This window comes from Aythya fuligula, chromosome 15 (assembly GCF_009819795.1).
Source record: "Aythya fuligula isolate bAytFul2 chromosome 15, bAytFul2.pri, whole genome shotgun sequence".
NCBI lineage: Eukaryota > Metazoa > Chordata > Aves > Anseriformes > Anatidae > Aythya > Aythya fuligula.
The window spans coordinates 11,006,016-11,029,740 of NC_045573.1; the positions used below are offsets into that span (position 1 = coordinate 11,006,016).

A 23,725-nucleotide genomic window follows, 5' to 3' on the forward strand; every position below is an offset into this window, starting at 1 on the left:
GGATTTCCAGGAATTTTAATGGTACACAAGGAAGATAAGGAATTTCTGCTAGTTCATTAAACAAGGAATTTTCTTGGAAATTCTTGACATTCTCTCTCGGGAAGAATGAGTGTGAGGTTATATCCTCTCTTTCGAGGCCAACCCCACTTGTGACAACAGAACAGCAGTACTTCCGTGCTAAAAAAGCTGTGGTCACTGATCTCAGGCACGGAGAACTCAGCCTCTGAGGTATGACTGCACTGGGGTGGGTCAGTAGGGGAAGGGGAATATTTCAGCCATGGTACACATGGAAAGTTACTGACAAGAGATGAATAACAGGTTCCCTGTGTACATAGCAGCTGAAGCAAGAATTAACATGACATGATGCATCCGGCAGTGCCCCGTGCTACTCCAGGGGCTCAGCCCCAGCAGATGGGGCAGTGCAGAGCCCACTGGTGCCTTCCTACAGCAAGGCCACCACCATGCAGCACAGGGAGGAGGAGGAAGGGGAACCAAAGGCCAGCTGCACCAAGCCAGGCATCACCACAGGGCTTGCCATGCCACGCCAGCACCCGCAGATGAGGATGACGGCGAGCTTAAGCCCTTTGTTTTCCCAGTGCTGCTGTTCCTGTGGCAGGTGGCTGCACCACCCCACAGCGTACGTGGAGCCTGGCTAGGGTGCTGCTGCCCTCACAGGGGCACGAGAAGGGAGGCCACAGCGTGAGGATGAACCAGACCCCAGCCCACACAGGGACTGTCCCAGAGACCTCCTGGTGGCCACGGGGCATGCCCCTGGCAAGCCTGGATGTGCTGGGACTCCTCTGGGATTTTGGGAGCAGCACACGGCCACAGGGCTCTGAGCCCATCCCAGGTCACTCTCTTGGTGCTCTCGGAGACCTCTCGTGCAATTGGGGTGCCAGGGGGACCTCAGGGCCTTGTGAAGTCTCAGGGCTCCCTGCGGTTATCCCAAGGTCTCGGGGTGCTGACAGGGCTCTGCGACGTCCCCAGGATGACTGCTGTCCCCAGGTCCCGGCTTCCACCCCGGGGATCCCTCAGGACCCTGCCAGGCCTTGGGGACGGATCCCACCAGCCCCACACGCATCCCGGGCTCCCCAGAAGCTCTCTATTGAGCCGGGGGTCCCAAAGGCTCCCCCCGATCCTCTCCCAGAGCCCCGCAGCGCCGGGGCCGGCCCCGGTTGTGGCGGGGGCGGAGCGGGGCGGGGAGGCGGCGGCGGAAGCGGGCGGTGGCGGCGGCGATGGCGCTGCGGAGCCCCGGGCGGCGGCGGGCGGCGATGCCGGGATAAGGCGGGCGGCCATGGCGCAGGGAGCCGGCCCGGGGCTGCGGCTGCTCCCGGTGCTCCTGCAGCTCCCGGTGCTCCTGGGGCTCCCCGCCGCTCACGGCAACAGCACCGGCTCCGGTGAGTCCGGGTGGCTGGGGGATTGATTGCTCGGCCGTGCGCTGTCCGCTCCGGTGTCCCCGGGCTGGGAAGGAGGAGGAGGAGGAGGAGGAGGAGGAGGAGGAGAGGGGGGAGGCCTCCCCTCCCCAGGGACCCTGCGGTTGTCGTGTGCCCTTCTGCTCTGCTCTGTCCCCCCGGGACCACCGGGGGTGTCCCCAGCCCCGCGGATGTCACCGTGTCCGTGGGGAGAAAGCAAAGTTTGTCCGGAGGCACCGAGGCGAGAAATGCTGCGGTGTCCCCGGTGCTCACCGAGGTGGCCCTGGTGTCTGCGTTGGCCCTTTGGCCAGGAGGAGGCTTGGGGTGTGTGGTGTGGGGACAGGGACATGACCGATGGAGATGGCGCCTGGCCCATGGAAGCCCTAGGGCTGCCTTCCCTGGGCAGGGGAAGGGTGCAGGGAGGTCGAGGGCCCAGAGGAAAATCAACCAAATGTTGTTTTGCAGTGGGCAGAAGCTTCTGTCTGCAGCACAGACCCGAGGAAAGTCCCTCATCTCGGTACCAGAGGTTGCTTTGAGCTGGTCAGCGCTGCGATCTGTGGAGTAATTTGTTGCTCAAGAGCTCTATTAATTGTCCCCTGTGCTCTAGCAGAGCAGTGCTTCATTCTGGCTGTACCAGGTGCTGTGGAGCAGCAAGAGATCGATCTCTTTCCCTTGGAGATCAGGGCCTGAAACCAGGCAAACTTGCCACCGTGTGTGCGGTGGTAGCTGTGGTGTTGCTTCTCAGGTGAGTTCACTTCCACTGTGTTGAGGCAGATGGGCAGGAGCAGGCGCCCAAGTGGGCTGGAAGAGGGTTTGGCAGTGAGCAGAGCAGTGGGCAGCTCTTTGTGGTGGCATGCCCGGGGTTCCCATCGTGTGTATGGCAGAGGCTCTGCTGGCTGGGGGCCGTACCCCATCCTCTGGAGATGCCACCAGGCATTGCAGTGTTGGGAAAATGTTGGGAGGTTGTTCAGATGCTTCGGCGTGCTGTGGAGGCAAGTTGGCGCTGACTGCGGTTATCAGCTGCTGGTGGTGATTATCATGTTGTACTTCCTCATAGTCTGTGAAGCATGCGGGCTGCTCTGGGAAGCCTATGAGGCCAAGGTGAGATGTCCTTTTACCCCCGGCCCACCCTCCTCTGGCATCCTGCTAGCTGGGTTTCCAGCCCAGAGGAAAGCTACCCTGTATTTGAGGCGTGTTGTTAGGTTTTTCTTGGCGTCATCCTGTCGGCTGGGAGAAATGCCACGTTGGGATTAGATCTGAGAGCTGGTAAAGATGAGGTCTGCCCCAGAGGAGTGAGGTGACCTTCTTTTGGAACATGTAAATATGGGATTTTGACATGGACTAAAGAAATACGGTTTCTGTTACATTATAAATGGCAAAAAAAAAAAAAAAAAAACCTGCCATATAGCCATTTCTTGTCTTGACTGGCCACTGTTGGTGTAGTACACAGGCATTTTCATAGACTCTTTATGAGCCTTTAGAGCCGCTCCTTGGCCTAAGCTCTGCACAGGGTTGAGCCAGCTGCCTTTGGAAGTAGTGGCTCTTCTGAAACTCCAGAGACACTTGCATCTGCTTTGAAACTGGGACCTCACATTGTTTGTGGGAAGCTCTGAAACCAACGGCCAACATATTATGGCTAAAAGTAGAATGAGATAATCTTTGGATGAGCAAATCCAAGCTGTTGCAAGTGGTTCTTTATTTTGAAATTCAAAGAACGCATCTCCTCTCTGCATCTGTGGTTCTGCTATGTTTTGTTTGTTTTCTTAAAACCACTTTTGTTTTTTTGCTTAATACATTTGAAACTTGCTTTTAGAAGGAGGCCATGTCTTGTGGAGACCTGTCTTTCTGTCTACTAATATTTGGTTTTATCCACGTGTAGCATTTCCTTGTCAACCCAAGGCTGAGGGTGAAGTGGGAATCAATTCATCTTATTTCCTGGGTGCAGCTCTTGTGTGCCCAGCATAGCAAGCCTAAGAGCAGGAGCATGGATAGATTGTCTCCAAGAGAAACCACGTGTGGTTGGACTTTGTGCATGCTGCTGTCACGCTGGCTCAGCCGTGGCTCTTGTTTTAACCTGGGAGCTGTCACAGGCTGTGCTGAGGCAGAGCAGGTCTGCAGACCTTCCCTGGGTGCTGTGCTTGACCTCACTCATTGTAATTGACTGGTCCTTAATAAAAAGCACTGCTGATTGCTTGACTTCTTAGTTTTACAGCCTGCCAGCCCTCTGCTCCCCCAAAACCTCGCACATAAGTCTTCAGCTGCTGTGGCCCTTTGAGGGCAAGGACCTGCTGGTGGGTGCTGGCTGCAGCTTGTTGGCCATGCAGAGCCTGGCCACCAGCAGGGGTGGAACAGCTTCGGTCAAGGTCAGGCACTAGCAGGACAGCGTATCCCTGCTCAGGTTGTCCTACTCTACCTGTTCCTTTAAGCAGAGCCACGGCGACCCCAGCCTTATCACTCCTTCTGTCTGTGTCTCCCCTTGTCCCAGATGTCACTGAAATGAACGCGCTGTGTGCATGCAGAGAGCAATTAGGTGCAGAGAAGCCACTGATTAAAGACCTCTCTCTTCTGTAGTTCCTTAAATACAGCTGGGTTTACAGCAGATCTCAGCCAATTCCTGTCTTGTCATCTGCAAGTGGGCTTTGTGGTGTCCCATCCTGGCTCACCTTTCCCTCTGTGCCTGGAGCCCTGTGCGGGCTCTGCCTGCAGGACCCCGTGGCGTGAGGCTGGGGCAGGAAGGTGCCTGCAGTGTTCCGCCAGCGTGCCCTTTCCCTTGTGGAGTAAATTCTCCCATCAGCTTGTGCTTTGACAGCAGTGAAAGCTGTGTGGCTGGTATTTCTTGCTTTCCTGTTTCCTCCTTTCTGTTGGGTTTGCAATCTGCCTCGAGGCTTTAGCTTGGTAATTTGCCAGGAAATTAAACCCATCATTACTATTCCTGTCTCTTTGCAGTGCCGTGTGTTCAGGCTAGCTTGCGTCCTGCTTTGGGGCATGAATCGTATTTCCTGCTAGGATTAGTTTCCTCTTGGCACAAAGTATGTCCCAAGGCTCTGCTCCTGCCTGAGGAGTGTTCTTCCTCTTTTTCTGGCACCTTACTTAAACTCGGTTGGGTCCTGTGTGTTTCCACATGACCCCGAGCAGCATTAGATGAAGATGGGCTGAACAATTCTTGCTGCCTTATTTTCTGATCAAAGCGGTGGATGTGAATCTGAAAGCTAGAAGTTTCTCCCCACTCCAGAGAATTCTAGCATAGAAAAGGAGCAACTGGGAGGTCTTGGTAGAGATGTGTGGGCACGTTCTTCTACTCCCCTTGCTGAGTGTGAGGAACCTTGTTTTCTGGTGGGCAGAACAGCTTTGTCTCTGCCCTCTCACCACAGTTTTGCCCTCTTCCCAACCCTCGTGTGATGTTTTTCTTCTGTCCCTGAGTTGTAGTCTGGTTGTTTTCTTGCTAACAGTGACACCAATGCAGTTTTGCAGGTGAAATTATCTGCAGGCTAGGGGTGATCTGTAAGCATAGTTGGGCAGAGGGATGATGGAAGACGTAGGTAGTATTCTGATGCGTTCACTAAAAAACTGTTGTCCTCTTGCGTGACCAAGCCTACCCAAGGGCTGTTAACACTATTTGGGCAGCCTTTCTTCCAGGTAGGAAAATCTCTAGGGTTTGTAAGGTATATCTCTGAAAACAAAGTGCAGTTTGCAGCATGTAAGTTTTCGTCACATTGCGTGTTGCAGGAGGACAGCATGTGGCACAGTGCATGTGTCCTGAGCCTGTGAGGACTGATAACATCAGCCCACGTGCTCAACAGAAACCTATGAAGACAGCTCTTGCCTAGAAACTGCAGCTAAATTCCCTGTGTGGAGCACAGAGCACCCTGTGCTACCTGCACCCGCCTCGTCCTACCCTGTCCACCTGCTGTGTGTGGTTTGCCTAAGGTGCTGGGACTGGGCTGCTGCCTGCTCTGCTGTGCTTTCCTTGCCACCATCTTTTCCTCCTGACCTTTTCCTCCTCCTCAGTGTCTCAGGTGTTCTGTCATCTTCACAGCATTTTTTGTGGAGCATGGTTAAGGTTCCTCCAGTGCTGTCTGGCTGTAGGGGACAGTTTTGTGGTAGGGATCTGTGCAGTTCTGGCTGCTCAATCTCATCTCATTCCTCCTCAGGAGGAGTGCAGTGGATCAGCGAGTATCTAGAGGAATTGGGCTGAGAGATTAAGGACACAAAGGGCTTCTCTCCAGTTACCTTAAAACTCCTGTGTGTGTCTGTGGGTGGCTGTAGCTCTGCAACCTGCTCCCAGCAGCCACCCCAGCAGCTGCTTTGCTCTCTCCCTTTCAGATTCCCTGTATGTCTCCGAGTACTTCTCTCAGAGTGCGCAGAAGTTGTCCTTCTACAGCTGGTATGGGAATGCCAAGGTCTTCCACTTCCACGTGCCAGAAGATACTGTGCTGCTTCGCTGGCTTCTGCAAGCGTCCAGGGGGAAAGAACCGGAGTGTACCAGCATGGAGGTCACAGTGTATGTATGTCCCTGTGCCACTGCTTGCACATGTGGGCTTTCTTGTCTTTCCCTTGTCCTTGTTGCTCATGCAGTTGTTTCTCTGTAGGAGGCTGTGAATTTGTTGCAGCAGACAATTCCTTAGTGTTGCACTAACACTAAATCTGTGTTTTTTAAATCTGTAGAAGCATTTCATGTTACCAGTGGATCAAAGGGCTATCAAATATTATGTCTAAGAAACATATCTTATGTCTAAAAATGCTGGAGAGAGTTTCACAGTGAGGCTGTTGTTGCTGTTCATAACCAAAGGTGTTCCTGGACCTTTCTGTGTCTGTTGATCCTGTGCATGGTGCTGTGCAGATGTGGCAGAACTGCAAAGGGCCTGTGAGGATGCAAAACGTTTGAAGGTGGACAAATTCCCCAGTACAAAGGAGCTGGAGAGACCAGAAACACTATATTGAAGGATGCAGCCTGTGTATGGAGCACAGATAAGAGAGGAATGCCTAATCCTGCTGACACAACAAAACAAGATTTGAAGACGTGAAGATGGAGCGTTCAATGACATCAAAATAAATATTGCTTAAAGCAGTTCTTGATTTGTCAGAGGATTTGAGATCAAACAGGTTGAGACTTTGAGCTGTATTTCATGAGGGTACTAAGCTTCCTGGGCAGGTGGTTCCCTGAGAGGCTATTTGGACTCTCAGAGACCTTACATGGCTAGGACCTACTCCACAGGGGTGGCTGCAGCTTGCTGAAGTTTCAGCCACTCCAAAAGCAACTGAAGTTTGCTGCACCAGCTGGCTTGCACATTACCTAGTCTGTTCTGGGCACAGATAAGTGCTCTGTTGCTTCTGAGCAGCCTGAAACAGGTGATCTGTGTGTTTTCTGCATCCCAGAAGGCTTTCCAGTAGTTTAGGGATGTGAGGGACAAGACAACAGTTAAACAATATCCTAAGAAATGACTGTGGAGATCAGTTTAGCTAAGCTCGAACAGATTAATGACAAATAACCTGTCATGCTTGCTTGCTGGACCTGTTATTGTTCATTGTTCTGTTGTAGTGCTCTAGTAGTCCCAAAAAAGAGCAAATTGAATGCCAAATTGGCTGTCCAAATATCCCATGCATTACTTAGCTCCCTGCTTTTCTCATATTTCAAACTTCGAGCTACTCATCTTAAAGCAGAGGTGCTTGTGTTCTAAAGTCAGTCACACAGGCCTTGCTTGGTGTGTTTTTAGACTGTCTGCCCTCCTTAATGGAGGAAATAGGAAACATGCGGATCTCTTCTATAAAAAGAAAGCTCTTAATTGACGATTTAGCCTAGCTGGCTATAGGGGGAACTTGCTGATGGTTATAAAAGGAAAAAAGTAGTAGTTTTGTGACTGGGGCTTAACCTAAGCGTGTGTTATGGAAATTTTCTTTCAGGCTTGATGGAACGATGTAAATCCTTGTCTTAATAAGCAGTCAAGTTAAACTAATCTCTAAATAAATCCAAGATAAGGTAATACCAGCCAGTCCTCACCAGATGAAAAGGATAGCTCTGTGCTCCACTTGAATATGTGGCGTCTTTCCAGCCTGCAGCCTCTCTGATCTCAGGCCAACCTGGGTGGCCACTGACGAATTTGTATCCCAGTTTACCTTGCAGGTGTATATACCTCCCTCGATTTACTTGCATTCTGGTTTCTCTTGCAGGCACTTTCGCTATGGAGCCCCTCCTGTAATAAATCCACTGGGCACTCAATTTCCTGCAAATGCGACTGTCCATCCTTCCTACAACATAAGCATCACTCTGAGCAGTGCAGTGCAAAACACCACTTTTGTGAACGTTACAAGCCCTGCTGCAGGAGACTGGTTCATTGCTGCACATCTCCCTGAGGCTGCTGGCAGAATTGAAGTGAAGGTAAGAGCTCTGGTGAGCATCTCGGACAGCCAGCATACTCTGTCCGGTGTCTCTTGCCGCAGCTGACCAGTCTGTTCTCCCCTCCTGCAGGGCTTCTCCACTCCCTGCACCTATATGTTTCAGGCAGATATGTTTGTGCTTAGACTCGCTGATATGCCTGTTCTGGAGCCTGGTGTTGCCATGCCACAAACTATCGTCTCACCTGCTAAGCCTCTGCATGTCAAGTGAGTGAGAGCAGCGGCTGGAAGCACTTGGGGCCGTAGGTATGGGGTCAGATTTCCCACTGATGCTGTTTAGGGTAAGCCACTGTTGTTTCCATGCTGGGCTGGACTATGCCCTGGAGTTTGGGGGTCTCTGGGTCTGTTTGACAAGCTCCCTGCATCAGGGTGGTAGGTTTGTGGGCAGCACACTAGAGGGCCCTTCTCTGACTCTTTGCAGGCAGACGTAGAGGTCTAAGGCAGAAATCTGGTAGTTCTTAGAGACCCTTCCCCTGGGAAAGATTTTCACAACACAAATCAGGGCAATCTAGTTCTTACCACAATGCCTGTGGGAATCTGTGGTGGGTTGTGGCTGGTCTGTGTTCAGACTACAAGCTGTGCAAGTTGCTGGTTGCTTCTCCTGCAGGGTCTTTGTTCCCAAGTACACTGCCAGGATGTGGTTTGAGCTGCGAAGCTGCGTGACAAGTGAGCAGAAGGCATGCTCTGTGCGGGTAGTGCTGGGCTCAATCACGCTGCCACAGTCCTTCCAGAAGATCATCACCTGCACAGGGAATGTAAACTGCAGCCTGGGCCTGGATTCACTCCCCTGGGAAAAGTGGTTGCAGATCATGGTGGAGAGTCTTGGCACTGCCAATGCCAGTGTGTCCATGGAGATGCTGACTTCTTTCACAGGTGGGTTTCCATTTTCTCTACCCCTATGGGAGGGATCAGCAAGAACTTTGTGTCTGCTTTGTCTCTCTCAGGCCTTTGGTTGGCTGGCTGTGATGCCCTATGTTTTAGGTTTTCCCAGCATGCTGGTTGCCTGGGCATAACCTTGAGGGCTGAGATATAGTTGTTGCTTTAGTATCAAAAGTGTAGGCTCTAATATTCATCCAAGAAGACTACTCCCTGGACCTTCCTATTCTGGAAATGCCTGTGCCAGGATCTCTGAAGCAATGGTATTTTCCAAAGGCTGTGACCAGCTTAAACTCTGGTGAGGAGAATAGTTTTGGGTAGATGCACTAGACTGTATTGATACATTGACTATTGGCCATAAGCAGGCTACAGACAGGAAGTCATCTCACAGAGGTTTCCTTGGGGCAAGATCTTGGGTTGTGAGGAGATGTCTCACTTTTACATGCCTCAGGAGGTCACGGGGTCCTTGTGGCTGTGATAGGCACTTGTAACATGACAGTCATCCCTGTTTGGCTGTTGGGAGTCTTGCAAGCTCACCAACCAGGCATATTTTTGAAAATATTCTGCTAGGGCTTCTGCTATCATTTCCTCAAAGCAGAGCCTCATCCGTTATGCTTGAGGGCCTGACACTGGCATCTGAATTGTGAGAGGGGACACACAGCAACACCAGCGGCATTAGAGCTACACAAGCTCCAGCAAGTTTTCAAATGTCACATTTGGCTCCAGTTACTATGACTTCGTGGTTTGTGCCTTTAGCTGTTATTGGGTTAATTTATCTCTTTTGCCTAGCCTTGTATGCCCAGGTCTGGGAAACTACTACAGCCTTTCATGCAGCCAGTGGTTATGGGGCAGTTAAGTGTTGTGCTCAGTTATTGGTTAGTGAATACTCCCTGGCTGCTGGGCACGTTGTGTGTAATCCCTTCTTCTGTTCCTCTGCTTGCCAGCTGCTTCTCTGCAGCTCCAGGGTGTTGCCACCCACTGTACCATTCGCCTGGCTTTTGTCAGAACCCCACGTTGTGAATGCTGATGTTAGAGTTTCCCCTGTAAAGATGATAAATACTGAAGTGTCTGAAGCAGCTGAAATACCCCCACAGTTTGTGCTGTCGCTTGACAGTCTGAAGTTCCTGGGGCCCTGCCTGGTTGAGGTGCTGATCCTGGTTCTTCTGACTCCTCTCCTTTTTTTTTCCTTTACAGACTGTAGGCCGGGAAGTACCAGTTCATTTCTTAACTTCAGCCTAAACCAGAGCCAAGCTGGTTCTGGACCAGGTAGCACAGGAATAGCAGGGAGCCCCACTCAGTCTACAGGAACGGCTTTACGCAATGCATCTGAGCAGAGGAGCTTCTGTCTCCAGAATCAGCCCGTTGTTCGGGAGGACCTGGATGTGGTGTCTGTGCGGTACAGGCTCCTGAATGGTCCCGCTGTGCCCGTGTACTCCATCTCCCCAACCCTGCTTCTCCTCAACTTGAAAACTGGCATGGACAGTGGGGGTTCCCTTGTGGTGAATCTCCTGCTTAACAAGGTGCAGTAGCTTTATTTGTGTGATGGTCTTCTCTTTGCAGTGCTCGTCTCTGCCTCTGTTCCTGGGTGGGTTTGTCAACAAATTCCAGGGGTTGTAGGTACCAGCAGTACTATTTTCCTTTCTTCTGTTGTTATTGTCTCTTCACAAAGCCCTCTGAACCTGTTCTAGCCACTTCCATGATGTCCTGCTTGTCAGTTCCAAGTGAAATGCCACAGCTTGCTGGCATGTGGTGGCAGCACTGAAAAGGAGAGGAAATGGAAAATAATTGCATCTCCATCTCTTCTGTGGGAACCTAGAGCCTTGCCACCAAGAGAGGAGGCTCTTCAGGGAAACCCAGGGATGTTTCTGTCTGAGTCACCGATTCTCATCGCTTTGGTGGCACCAAGGAATCATTTTACCTGAAAGTGTGACTGTGATGTTTGTCACAAGGGCTAGTTAGAGCTTTCCCAAGGGCTGATGTCCTGCTGCCTCTGTTAGCTGTCACCATGTGCTCATGCTGAAGCGATGGCCTAGTGTAAATGTCCTGGTTGGGTGGCATTTCCACCCATGCAGTCTCCCTGAGAGACTCTCTTCCTGTGCCTTTCAGCAAAGGCATAATGCAGTGACGATGCAGAGCGGGGTGAATGCAGGTTTGCCCAGAAAGAGTTGGTGAATTGGTGGATGACCTTGATCTGCAGCAGTTAATATCACCTGCTGCTCCCGTAGGACACGGGCAGTGTGGGAGATAAATTGTGCAGTGCATCGAGGTGCTCTCATGTGGAATTTTTTATTTTTTTGCACAGACGTCTCTGAGCCAGGCCAATGCCACTGTGGTAGCGTGTCTGAGTGCTGCTTCACCAGTGCTGTCCCTCAATACCACGCAGAAGTGCAGTACAGGTATGAGAGCCACTGACACGTGCCCCCAGCTCAGCTATGCTGCCTCAGGACTTTGCTTTTAGACCTCATGACCTCAGATGGACTCGGGTCCTTTGTAGATTGTCTCGGGGAAGCTGATTTTGGCGCAAGCCCTCCTGAGGCTTTCATCACTCAGTTCCAGCACATGCCCTGGGGTGCTGGGTGCAGATGCTAGTCTGGAACCAGGAGTTAGCCTCCATCAAAGGAAGGCGTGGTTAGCACCCAGCTCTCTTCCAGCCTTGTTGGCAGGTTTGGGAATGGTCAAGGCTTTGCTGGTGTGCAGAGAAGCAGAACTCTGCACTGGAGAACTAAATAAGCAAACAGGCTGGCCCAGCCGCCTTGTGTAGCTGATCTCAGCTTGGAATTGGTGCAGGCCCTTCTCCCCAAGTCCTGGTGTATCACAGCAACTTCTTGTCTTTAAGCTTTTTTCCAGGGCTACCCTCTGAGTGTGAGCACGTCCTCTGCAGAAGCGATGGTGATTGTCCTGTACCCCCAGACAGACGACTGGTTCCTTTCCTTGCAGCTCATCTGCACAAAGGGCCAGGGGTGAGTCTGCTGTGTTGCGTGGCTTCGAGGCTGGTTTGGAGCACTCTACCTTGCTGCCTTTGACTAACATAAGCAAAAGCAAATGCCTGTTGTCACTGTCTTGCCTTCTGTCATGGGCTCATCTCATGTGGTAGCAGTGAAGCCATGGCTACAGAGGGGGAGGAGGTGGGTGGCAGTGCTGCCTTGCTCTCTTGTGGGCCCTCAAGCAGCTTGTCTGGTGCTGAGCTGGCATGTCTCACACTGACTGCATGTGAGTGGTGGAGTCTGCCTGGGTGAGCTTCCCCAGATGTATTTTGAGGTGATGAATTGGAAAGAGCTGTGCTATAAATGAAAATGCTGCTGTTACTTCCTCAAGGAGGCTTTGAAATGTGTTCAGTTCTACTCATAGTCTAGCGGTTTGCCTTCCTGGTGATTCGTCTCCATAAGGGGCCGAACATGCTCTAAGAAGTGGTGCTGGCAACTGCTGGGCCTGACTACTAGTCATGGGTATCTCAGCCTCTTACAGGAGTCTGGGGAAGAGTTGAGGCCTGTCTGCACGTTGCTTTGGCAGTCTGAGTGGAGAGGGAGTTGACTGTGCTCTTATCTCTTGGGAGCAATGAAGCAGATCCACTGTGGGCTGTGGTGTGAAGGATCCCTGTGCCAAAATAGCAGAGAATTTGTGTATGTGAAAGTGGCTGGGGGTAGGACACAGCGAGGCCAGGCTCTTTCAGACCCCTGGAGCAGAGTGCTCCCTTGGCACACAGCTGCCCAGAAGGACCAGGGTACCAAGACAGTCTGCTTTCATTGCAGTGAATGTAACACCGCAGAAGCCAAAGTGACCATCATAGCATACCTCACCCCCTGCTTCAATGACTGTGGGCCATATGGACAGTGCAGTCTACTGAGAAGACACGGCTACCTCTATGCGGGCTGCAGCTGTAAAGCTGGTGAGTGCCTTTTCCTAGGAGGCTTTGCCATCCTCCCCAAGGGGAGGCCACGTTTTTCCATGCTGCTGTTTAGACAAGAGGGAAGAGGGCCTGCCACAGCTTTATGAATGTCCTGGAGTCACAGCACTTGCCTAAAGTGCAGTCTGTGCCCACGGTGCCCTCTTTGGGCAGCATCCTGATTCCCCTGAGGAGTTCTGGGAAGCACAGAGCATCCCAGGGGAAATGGTGAATCAGGCTGAGGACAGCTTTCTGCTGAAAGGTCACTTCCAGCTTTGAGTCCCCCAGGGCTTGGGGAGGTGCTTCTGAGCATCCCCAGTGAGATCTGAATACCTGCAGGGCTGCCTGAAAGCACCTGCATCAGAGCATGTGCCTTGCAGGGCAGCTTATTATGTAGTGCCCTGATACAGGACGTGATGAGGCTGGGCTGGCAGTCGCTGTCCATGCTTTGTCTCATGCTATCTCAAGAGCAAGCATGCAAGACAACCCTTAGACTTGGAAGTGCCACTGGAGGAGGAACATTGGTGTCAGATGCTAATATAATAATGAGATGAGAAGACTGGGCAGGAGTCACTAGTGTAGGGAAGATGATAGCTGTGCTGTGCTTGGATGGATACTTGCATCTGTTTTTAGCAGAAGGACAAGGCAAAATATGGTTCACTGCTGCTTTGGACCTGATCCAGCATGTCCTTGCTGTCTGCTGCAGTTCTGCTACTAGGTTAGGACTGCAATGGAGAGCAACATCCTAATTTCCTCAAGGGGTGCCAGGTCCTGGGAAGCACACAGCACCCCAGGGGAAATGAGGAATCAGGCTGAGGACAGCTTTCTGCTGAATCACTTGGAGCAAAATGCCCCAGCTGCATATTCATGACCCAGAAATAAACTGAAGAGAGCAGCCTCCTGTGGGCTCTGCAGTGAGAGCAGGGAGAAAGGGACAGAGCTGCTGGGCTTGTTTGTAGCAGCACCGTAATGGGATGGGTGCAACTCTTAACTCCGCTCTGACTGCGGAGCCTGCATGTACCCAGGCTGCCCTGTGACTGACCTCCTCTCCCCAAAAGGAGGGCATGGGCATTCTAACTTTGAATAAAAATAATAAATAAATAAATAAAGCTTAGTTTATAGAAGACTGTCAGCTCAGTCCTTGGACAGCAGGCTAAGAATTGACCCCAGTATCAAGCCCAGAGCTTTGCATTGTTCTCTGGGAAATTCTCTAGGTCATAAACACAGCTTGCAGCCAGGAAACTTCCAGCTAAAGCTAAGAAAACAATTTTTCTCCCATCAGAGTTGTTCACCTTTGCACTATATCCATGTCTCTGTCTTGGGGAATTTTCAAAACTCAGTTGGACAAGGCCCAGAGCAACCTGATCTGGCTTTGCAGTCTGCCCTGGGAGCAGGAGGCAGGACAGGATGGCTTCCTTAATGTTGTGGAACACTTTCCTCCATGGTTTCTGGGATCTGTAGGGTTCTTCCCCTGCAGTATCTTGTACCCAGCTTGCAGCAGAGAGCATCCTAAGCATTTGAGCCTCAAATATTTGATTTATCACCAGAAAGTAGCATGTGTGTTGAGTTACTATAGAGAAGAAAAGTACCAGTCTGGACAGACCTGTGCTGTGTGTAGAACAGCCCCTGCCACATGGGAATAACCTGGGGAATGTCGTTGGAACAGCTGCTGGGCTCTGCTGGGGTTTTCCCAAGACCTAGTAGCATGGGCCAGCCACTTTCCAAAGCAGAGCGTGCAATGAGTAGCGAGCATCCTGAGAACAGGAGCGTGCGTGGCTGATGGAGCAGATCAGCAAGAAGGGCTATGGCAGCAGGGCTCATTAGCCAGCAACTGCAAACAGCAGAGCTATTAAAGCCAGCTGCTCAGTATAAACACTGCGTGAGTCCTGGGTGAAATGGAGGTCAATGGGTAAGCTGCCAGAGATGCTGGGCTTGTGATGGGCTCCCAGTGGGGCCGTGTGGGTTTGTCCTTCCTCCTCCTAACATGCTGCCTCCTAGAGCAAAGGAGAGGAGGCCCAGGGATAGTCCTGGGGAGCTACTGCTGCTTCTGAGGGGTCCCAGGCTCCTGCTGGATGCTGCAGGTGGGCCACATGAGATCCACACAGGCCTCTCTGCTCCGCAGGTTGGAGCGGGTGGAGCTGCACGGATGACACCAAGGCCCAGTCAGTTGGTGCGCAGAACCTGGCCACCCTCCTGCTCACGCTGAGTAACCTCATGTTCCTGCCAGCAATAGCAGTTGCTGTCTATCGCTACTACCTGGTGGAGGCCTCTGTCTACACCTACACCATGTTCTTCTCCACGGTAGGGATCGTCTTTTGTCAGGTCCTCTGCCAGCTCCCTGTTAGCATCAGGAAGGGGATCCTGCCTGCTGCATTGGGCTAAAATCACTGGTGGAGCTGTCCATGCTCAAGCTCTGCAAGGAGCTTCTCGGATCATCAAACAAACACCTCCATGGACATGTCCTGCCCCTTCAGAGTTTGACAGGAGTGTTATTTTCATTGAGTTCTTCCAGCCACACTGCAGGTGCTCATATTTGGGGGTGGGACCCCTGGGAGCTGAGATGGGGTTGGAGCATTCTGCTGAAGGTTACTGTCCCAAGAGACCTCAGCTGCTGCTGGGAGGGTGCAGACTGATAGCAGCTCTCCAGCTTTTTTCTGTAACACTGTGCTGGTTTGGTGAAGCTTCCTGGAGATGCTGTCAGGAGGGATCTTGGCTACCATGGGCTGAGATTACTCCTGCTTCTCCTTTCCAGAAAGCTGAGTGGTGCTGCTGAGTTCATGTTAGCCTTTGGTTTTGTTCCTGGTTCTAGTTCTACCACGCATGTGACCAGCCAGGTGTTGCTGTGATGTGCATCATGGACTACGACACCCTACAGTACTGTGACTTCTTGGGCTCTGTGGTGTCCATCTGGGTGACAATCCTGTGCATGTCTCGGGTAAAGAAGATTCTGAAATACGTGAGTGTCAGACCTTTATTGCTCCTGTACTGCAGGGCCAGGCGTGAGTCAGCCGAGACACAAGTGGCCGTGCTGCACCCTCTTGTGGCAGCACTTTAATAAGACAGCGCATACAGCAGATCCTCCTCTGCAGCCTGCAAGATAGCCTTGCTCTCTGGATAGCCCACCTTGGTAACAAAGGCTGTTTGTCATCCACCCTAATTTTTAAACCAGAGGGTGGTTTTATCCTAGGATCTTGGATCATGAACCTGCATGCTTGTAGGGACTGTGCCTGAAAGGACTGAGGGGAAGTATTTGTGGGTCCTCTGGTTTATCCTTCTAAAGGTACTGCTTCTAAGTCATGCATGTGTGCAGGGCTGGACAGGCAGGAGATGAAGTTCTCCTTGCCTTAGGCCTTTGACATAGCCATCTGTGCTCTAGCAGCAGGTGAGCTGCTGATGTGGTGTCTCGTTCCCAGGTCCTTTTCGTCTTGGGGACGCTGTTAATTGCCATGTCCCTGCAGCTGGACCGCAGAGGGGTGTGGAACATGATGGGTCCCTGCGTCTTTGCCCTCGTCATCATGATTGCAGCATGGGTAAGTAAGGGCAGCCAGACAGAACCTGCTGCCCTCTGCTCCTTTCCAGAGAATGATGGTGACAGAGCAGGCCCCACTTACCAGAACACTGACACATGGGAGCTGATCTCCTTGAAGCACCCTGGTGGACAGAGCACAGGGCAAGGCGCCTTTGGTCCCTCCAATAGCTGAGAAATCCCCTGCTTATGGGTCTCAGCACAGTCTGGCAGCTGCAGCTCCAATTCACAGAATGGGTGGGGTTGGAAGGGACCTCTGAAGATCATCTAGTCTGACCCCCACCCACAGAGCAGGGTCACCTAGAGCACCTTGTGCAGGATGGCACCCAGGTGGGTTATGAATATCTCTGGAGACGGAGACTGCACATCCTCTCTGGGCAATGTGTCCCAGTGCTCTGTCACCCTCCCAGTAAAGAGTGCCCCCTCATATTGAGCCAGAACTTCCTGTGCTTCAGTTTGTGCCCATTGCCTCTTGTCCTGTCACTGGGCACAAATGAAAAGAGACTGGCTCCATCCTCTCAACACCTTCCCTCAGATATTTGTGTACATTGATGAGGTCTCCCCTCATTTCAGTGCACACCAGCAGCTGGAGAGTCCTACCAGAGTGGCTGGCTGTTGCCTGTTCCCTGGAATGGTGGCATCAGCATTGCCCTCTGCATGCAGGGCTTTGATGCCATAGCTGTGTATGGGGGGTCTGGCACACAAGGGATGGGCCCAAGACAAGGGGAGGCTGAAGTTTTACAGAGGCAGCAGGCATACCCTTTTGCTGTGAGGACTGTTTAACAGATGTTCCTGGGTCAGGCAGTGCTGTGTGTTTCTTATGCATAAGCTTCTAGTTGCTTTAACCCTTCTGTGCTCTCACACCTCTAGGTTTACCACGGAGTAAAGCGCAGACACTGCTACCCCTCCTCATGGAAGCGCTGGGTTTTCTACCTCCTACCAGGGATCACCTTGGCTTTCATCGCCATCTCAGTATATGCATTCATGGAAACCAATGAGAACTATTACTACACCCACAGCATCTGGCACGTGCTGGTGGCTGGCAGTGTAGCTTTCCTGCTTCCGCCTCGGGACAAGCATAAGAAGCCCTGGGCTTGGTCACAGAAGCTCACTTGTCGCTATCAGATCTGCCAGAATGACCGTGAGGAGCTCTATGCTGTCACCTGAACTGCTTGTTGCCAGGTCACAGAGGTGAAGGGCTGGTAAGGTTGCTCTTTGCCAGGCCAGCCTGGGCTGCCCCTCTGTAGCACGTTGGCAATCTTGTTACGTGCTCATTCACCGGCTGGGACAGCACAGTAGCTGGACTGGGTTTAAACATGAAGACAGCAAGCTTGTCTTTTGAAGGCAAGTTTGAGATCCCCTACACTTTACTGCTGGGATGGGGCAGGCTCTTTGTGGTTCTAAATTGAGGAATAGTCTCCCCACCACCTCCTCCGTGGCCTTGGGGGAAATTGTCAACTCTTATTCCCCTCCTACCCGATCCATGAGGACTGGGCTCAGCCCATGCTGCACTGGAGCCACAGGCTGCTGTGCTTTTTCCTGGACTCACTCTCTTAGCAGAGGGCTGTGGGACAGGGATTTCCCATGCCATCTTGCAATCAAAATTTGCTTTGTCAAGAGAAGAACAGATTTCTTCTGCACCTGACCTGGAGGCAAATGCATTTGAGTGCCCTTGGTGCTGAAGGGGGCGAGGGAGGGAGCTGATTTCAGCACACACACAGGGGCCTTGATTGCTGTCTCCCATGTGGGTCTGGAGCCCTCTCTTTGTGAAACAGGTGGTGCTGCTCTTACGTAGGCTGGCTTCTGGAAATGATGAATGAGACCTGAATTTGGGCCCTGGATTCAGGATCAGACTTGTCAGGAATGTGGAAAAAAACATGTGCAAGAGGCATCAGTAGCGTCTACCTGATAACTGTGAAACTCACAGCTGTGCAGGGTTTAGTCTAAATTTTTCTTTGTCCCTCTTGGTTCATCCAGAAGGAACTAGGCTGCTGTAATGTTCCCCGTCCTCTCTTTGTGTTCAGGTATTCGCTGTCTGACTTCCTTTTGTGGGTTCAGCAGCTCTGCCCAGCCAACATAAGTGGCAGAATCTCTCAGGACTCCATCAAGGTTGGTGATGTGCTGTGGCATTTCACTTGCAAGTTAAGTTAGTAACACTGCCCCCACCTCCGGCACCTTTGGGCAGCAACAGTTCACTCTGCGGCTGTATTTGGTTGGGATCAGCCTGGGCAGAGCTGGAATCCAGGGCCCTAGCGCAGCTCCAGCCTGAAGGCATGCCCCAGTCTTGCAATAGTCTGAGCACAGTATGGCCTTACGGCAAGTTTGTTAACGTGTGCTTCAAACCTACTCAGCACCTTTCCTGTGCTTTGCGTACAGCATCACATCGGAGCTGTGCAAACCCTGTGCTCAACCGGTTGTGGCTCTGAGGCTGGATGCGCTGTGGAGCCACAGCTGGTCTGAGGCTGTTGGGACTGTCCCAGTCCAACCAAGAGCATCTCCCTGGGCTCCCAAGATGGTTGTAGTCTCCTTGGGAGCATCTGTCTTGCTTTAGCCTTACTGGAGGGCACTTGGACATCGGAAAGCAAGGACAGAAACACAGAATTGGCAACCAGGAAATAGTCTTTGCCCATCCTTATTTTGTAGTTAAGGGCTCAAATACATGGTTCCCTGCCTGTTTATTCCAATTGTGGCAGATGGCTAAGGAAGAACAGCTTTGGCCAGTACAGAGCTCACCTTCCTATGCTAGAGACACTAATGTTCCACATCCAGCCATGTGCTTTTGGTACAGCCTGTGGTTCAATTCTATGTGCAAGCTGGCTAATTTCCACAAAATTGTGATCCCAGTAATTGGTGCACATCCTCCTCCTCTGGGATCAAAATGATGGCAAACACTACGTATGTGGCATTAAGGTGACAGCTGACATAAGCATTTTGGTGCTCCTTTCTAGTGTGCATGCTGCTCAGAGCTGGCCTGCAGTCAGACCTCTTCCTTTTGGAAGGAAAGAGCTATTAATGAAGGACAATGCTTCCTAGTTTATAGGAATCAGGGTTATTTCTTTGCCTTGAAAAATGTCCAGCATTCTCCTCAGCTCTGTACTTTAACCTCTTCTCATAGCTAACCTAGCCTCTGCCTAATTAATCTGCCTGTTAATCCAACCTCTGCCTTTGCACTGGAGGAGGGATAACCCCGAGCAGCATGACATACTAGATGCCACCCAGTTGGGAAGCAGCTTGGCAGAAAAGGTACTAAGAGTCCTGGTAGACACCAAGTAGAACAAGAGTCAGCAATGTGCCCTTGCTGCAAAGAAGACTAATGGTATCCTTGGCTGCATCAGGGAAAGTACTGCCAGTGCGTCAAGGGCCTGCACCTCGCCACACCTGGAGTCCTGGGCCCACCAGTACAAGAGAGACCTGGACATACTGGGAAAAGTCAAATGTAGGGCCACAGGGATGATGAAGGGACTGGAGCACCTCTCCTGTGAGGAGGGGCTGCAAGGGCTGGGACTGCTCAGCCTGGAGAAGAGGCTCAGGGGGATCTCATCGATGCCTGCACATCCCTGAAGGCAGGGTGCACAGAGCGTGGAGCCAGGCCCTGCTCAGCGGTGCCCAGGGCCAGGCCCAGAGATCTCCCAAAGCCGCCTGGACATAGACCAGGGTCCCCTACTCGGGATGGCCCTGCGAGGGCATCGCAGGTGGTGGAGGTGGCGGCGCAGATGGGCTCGGGGGGCCTTCAGCCTCCACCATGCTGTGAAAGTGAAGCTTTTCTTCAATGCAAGCCTGCAGGGGCTGAAGGTCACATCTCACCCATCTCCTTCACCGTCTGCCATTCATATACAAAAAAGGCGAGCAGGCAGCAGTGGCCCACACCCAGGCTCATTCTCCAGTGTGTTCCTGCCCATCACCCGGGGCTGTTGGATGGCCCAGACCCGTCCCTGCTGTCCCTCAGGGCACAAAGATGAGCTCTCCGTGGTGAGGAGGTCTCAGCCGCTTGCCCTGTCCCTGTATTTTGTTTCACAGCTTTCGGCCAGGGGCCGGGATGCCAGCAGCATGGATCTCACCCTCGGTTTTATCCCCTGGGGGAGGAGGGCTTAGCACTCCCTCCTTAGTTCCAATTTTACTGCTTTTAGGCACTTTTTGCCCTCTCAGCGTGTCGTGGGCTGAGCACGTGGGTGGGCAGCAGCCGCACCTTCACAGCTGCGGCCTCCATGCCTTGCTGCCGTGCTAGCCGGGGTGCTGCCTCAACTCTTTAAAGCAATAATTCCTCATCAGGCCTTTTCCTTTATGGCTTTCAATGCTGTGAAGCTTCAGGTGAAGAAACGCCTGGACCTCCGTCGTCGTCGTCGTTGTCCGGTCGCTGAAGTTCTGCCCTCGCTCCCCTGTGTCGCTTTGGGTCGTGACGCAGAACCGTGCTGTGGGCCTGGGGGAAGGGCTTCCTGTTGGTCGTTAATTATTAATTTGTATTACGGTTATTATTAATTTGTGTTAATTATTTCGGGTAAAATCCGAGGAAATCCCTGCGTCTGAACGGAATGGTTACGTGTTCGCTGTTAACACCCGGGATTATTTTCTACGGCCGATTTTAAAGCTTCCGATTTTATAACTTAATAAAGGGAGAGGTGTTTCATAAACGGCTAAGAAGCGGGTTTGTGCACTTTGTGGGGGAGGAGACAGCGAAGCGGGCCGCTGCGTGTCCCTCGCCGGCCGCCGTTTGCAGCTCGGCTCCGACCGCCGGGGGGCGGCCCCTGGCGCTGCCGTGGGGGCTGGGGGCGGCCATGCCGCTGCACCGCTTCCCCCCGCGGCTGTGGCCGGCGCTGCGGCTCCGCCAGGGGCTGTGCTCGCGGCTGCCGGCGCACTGCCTGCGGGCGCTGCAGGAGGACGAGCCGCCCGCCGCCCCCGTGCACTGGCGGCCGCAGGGGGCTCGCTACCGCCGCGACCCGCGCAGCGGCGAGAGGCAGCGCCTGCAGGACGTGCCCGTGCTGCCCTTCCTGCCGCCCGCCGCGCACCGGGGCCTGTGGGGCGGCGAGGGATGGGTCCGAGGCTTCCGCTATGCCCGCAACGACAAGGTGAGGACGGTTCCCCCCTCCCCGTACTCCCCTGTGCCCGGTGCCCCCGGCGCTGACCGGCCCCGGCCTTGGGCAGCTCTCCACCCGGCTGCCGAAGGTGTGGAAGCCGCAGCTGTTCGAGAGGCGCCTCTACAGCGAGATCCTGGATGCCACCCTCACCGTCACCGTCACCATGCGCACGCTCGACCTCATCGACCAGGCCTACGGCTTCGACTTCTACATCCTCAAGGCAAGGGCCTCAAGGTGTCAGGGGACGCCCGGGGAGCGTCGTCCCCTGTTACGGGTGTCCCGTGCGGTGTCTGGGTGATTTGATGGGGTTATCCGCATGCTGGTAGGCTCCTGGCTTCTTGGCTTTGCCCGTGGGTGCACATTCATGCTGTCAGTTCTCTCTCGCCAGACCCCCAAAGCAGATCTGGGCTCGAAGCTGGGGATGGATTTGAAGCGAACGATGTTGCTGCGGCTTGCACGGAGAGATCCCAAACTGCATCCCGATGACCCAGCCAGAAGAGAGGCCATTTATGATAAGTACAAGGTGGGTGCCCGACCTGCTGCTTCTGCTCTGGGGTCCGCAGCAGTGTTCACTGGTGGTCTCGACTGACAACGTCTTGTTCACCCCCTTGCAGCACGGGCTACAGTTCATTCTCATGTATCCAGGGTATGGGTATAGAAGACCTAAACATCATTTGCTAGATTTTTCCCGTCTCTCTGTAGCTGCTGCTTTCTGTATTCATCAGTGAGGCAGACAAAGATCTGGGTTTCTGTAGTGAATCTACAACAAGCACTGTAAGAGCTGACACTACCAACAGCAGGGAGAATTTTTATCGATGCTGCAGTGAGGAGCCCTTATTGCCTGAGTGTGATTGTTTAATTTTATGTAGCTGATGGTGGTTGTCATCTGTGGCCTGTGATCAGCCACAGAAGTGTTGGAAGGAGAGGCAGAGCAGCACACACAGTGCTGTACGCTTTGCAAAAGGGAAAAGGAGAAAGGTGAAGGGAGCTTTGCCAGAAATGAGATGAGCAAGGGGACAGTGCTTGAGGCTTGTCTGCAGTAGTGTTCCTGCTGGAGGAAGGGTGTTTGTGGGAGTGGGGTGAAGAGGGGACTTGCATGTTCTTCACCTGGAGAGACTACAGCACCTGTTTCTCCTTTTGTCACAGGAATTCGTGATTCCAGAAGAGGAGGCTGAATGGGTTGGCTTGAGTTTAGAAGAAGCAATAGAAAAACAGAGGGTCCTAGAAAAAAAGGTGAGTTTCTGAGGCAGTGCTGTCCTGTGAGCACAGAGGTGTCATAGCTGCATCATGCTGTGCATCCAGCTGATCTCAGTATCCTGAGCACTCATCACCGATGGAAGTAGTGCTCCAAAACCCCTGAGAAGCCACTTGAGCCCCGTTAAATCTGGGTGCCCAAAACAGTGCTGGGTTAAAGTGCTTTGTAATATCAGATCCTACCCCGTCTAGGCATTTCTGTCGCTTAGTGTGAGGCTTGCTGCTGCCCAGGTTCAGTCTAAATAGTTTAACCTCCATTTTCTTTCAGGACCCTGTCCCACTCTTCAAGGTGTACGCTGAAGAACTTGTCAACCAACTGAAAGAAAAGGCACTTCAGAAGCAATGAAGAAATCTTCAGCACAAAGTCCCAGCTACAGATGGAGCTGTGGGGTTCAGTGAGCCTTCTGCCTAAGCCACGCTTGTGTAGAAGAGGCCCCACAGTGAGCACACCCAGGGGCGTGTTGCAGTTACCAACATCTAACAAGCAGCCTAGTCTCAGTGAGGAATTGTGCCTGTTGGCTGAGGAAATTACTTCTGTCCTGTGGCCTCTGAAAAGCGTTCTTGTAAGACTGACCTGATGTGGTGGTTCTGCCCGTGCAGTACTTGACTGCATGTGATCCTGATCTAAAATTAAATGTGCATTTTAAGGAATGTCAGTGGACTTTACTCTGATCCTCACTGGTCATTAGTGTGTTGCAGAGACCACAAGATGTAGTGGTGGTTTTTCTTAGATCAGTCCACAGCTCTCTTGTGCGGAGTAGAGATGATGGTGCCCCAAAAGCGTGACCCCAAACCACAATGAGAGAAACAAGCAGTGCTTGTTTGGCTTATTTTCCACTGAAATGTAAAACTACAGGGGAGCACAAATTCCCAATATTTGTTCTGTCTTGAAAATTAGGAGAGTGCTGCAGAGGGCATTGCTGGGTAGGCATAAAGCCTTCGTAGGGCTGGGAGTGAGGGAGATGGTTTGGGTGAATGTGACTGAAGTGTTTTGTGAAGATTTCTTTGCTGCTTTTGGAGACTGGGAATGGGTTGGAGCCCTCACAAGGGGTATCTGAGCCAGCAGCTGAGTGTGCCACAGCTGTGCAGCTGGTCAGGGGCTGCCACGCTGAGGCTGTGCTGACTCTAAATGGGAGTAGGGGACAAGTTGGGTGGTAAAAATGGGTGTTGCCAGCCTGGTTGCATGTCCCAGCTCTGGGGAGTCAAGGTTCCTAAGAGGAAACTTGCACAGAAGGTCACATTTGCCTAATTAATGATTTCTTGGCTAGGCCACCACAATGACATTTACTTATCTTCTCGCTCTTCTGCA

General features: G+C 52.4%; 2 protein-coding genes across 2 annotated transcripts; both read left to right on the plus strand.

Annotated features, from left to right (window-relative positions):
* The first annotated feature begins 1,294 nt into the window (after positions 1-1,294).
* PGAP6 (post-glycosylphosphatidylinositol attachment to proteins 6) lies at positions 1,295-20,714 on the plus strand. The gene is made up of 13 exons (XM_032197765.1): positions 1,295-1,397; positions 5,736-5,913; positions 7,581-7,788; positions 7,879-8,012; positions 8,413-8,678; positions 9,876-10,201; positions 10,984-11,077; positions 11,518-11,641; positions 12,431-12,567; positions 14,687-14,865; positions 15,374-15,520; positions 15,978-16,094; positions 16,961-20,714. Exons 1-13 carry the CDS (start codon positions 1,295-1,297, stop codon positions 17,255-17,257), a joined length of 2,310 nt encoding a protein of 769 aa, XP_032053656.1. The 3' UTR covers positions 17,258-20,714.
* Positions 20,715-20,856: 142 nt separating this feature from the next.
* On the plus strand, positions 20,857-23,067 carry MRPL28 (mitochondrial ribosomal protein L28). The gene is made up of 5 exons (XM_032197586.1): positions 20,857-21,153; positions 21,230-21,382; positions 21,551-21,685; positions 22,309-22,395; positions 22,685-23,067. The coding sequence occupies exons 1-5, from the start codon at positions 20,863-20,865 to the stop codon at positions 22,760-22,762; spliced, it is 744 nt and encodes a 247-aa protein (XP_032053477.1). The 5' UTR covers positions 20,857-20,862; the 3' UTR covers positions 22,763-23,067.
* Positions 23,068-23,725: the final 658 nt, after the last annotated feature.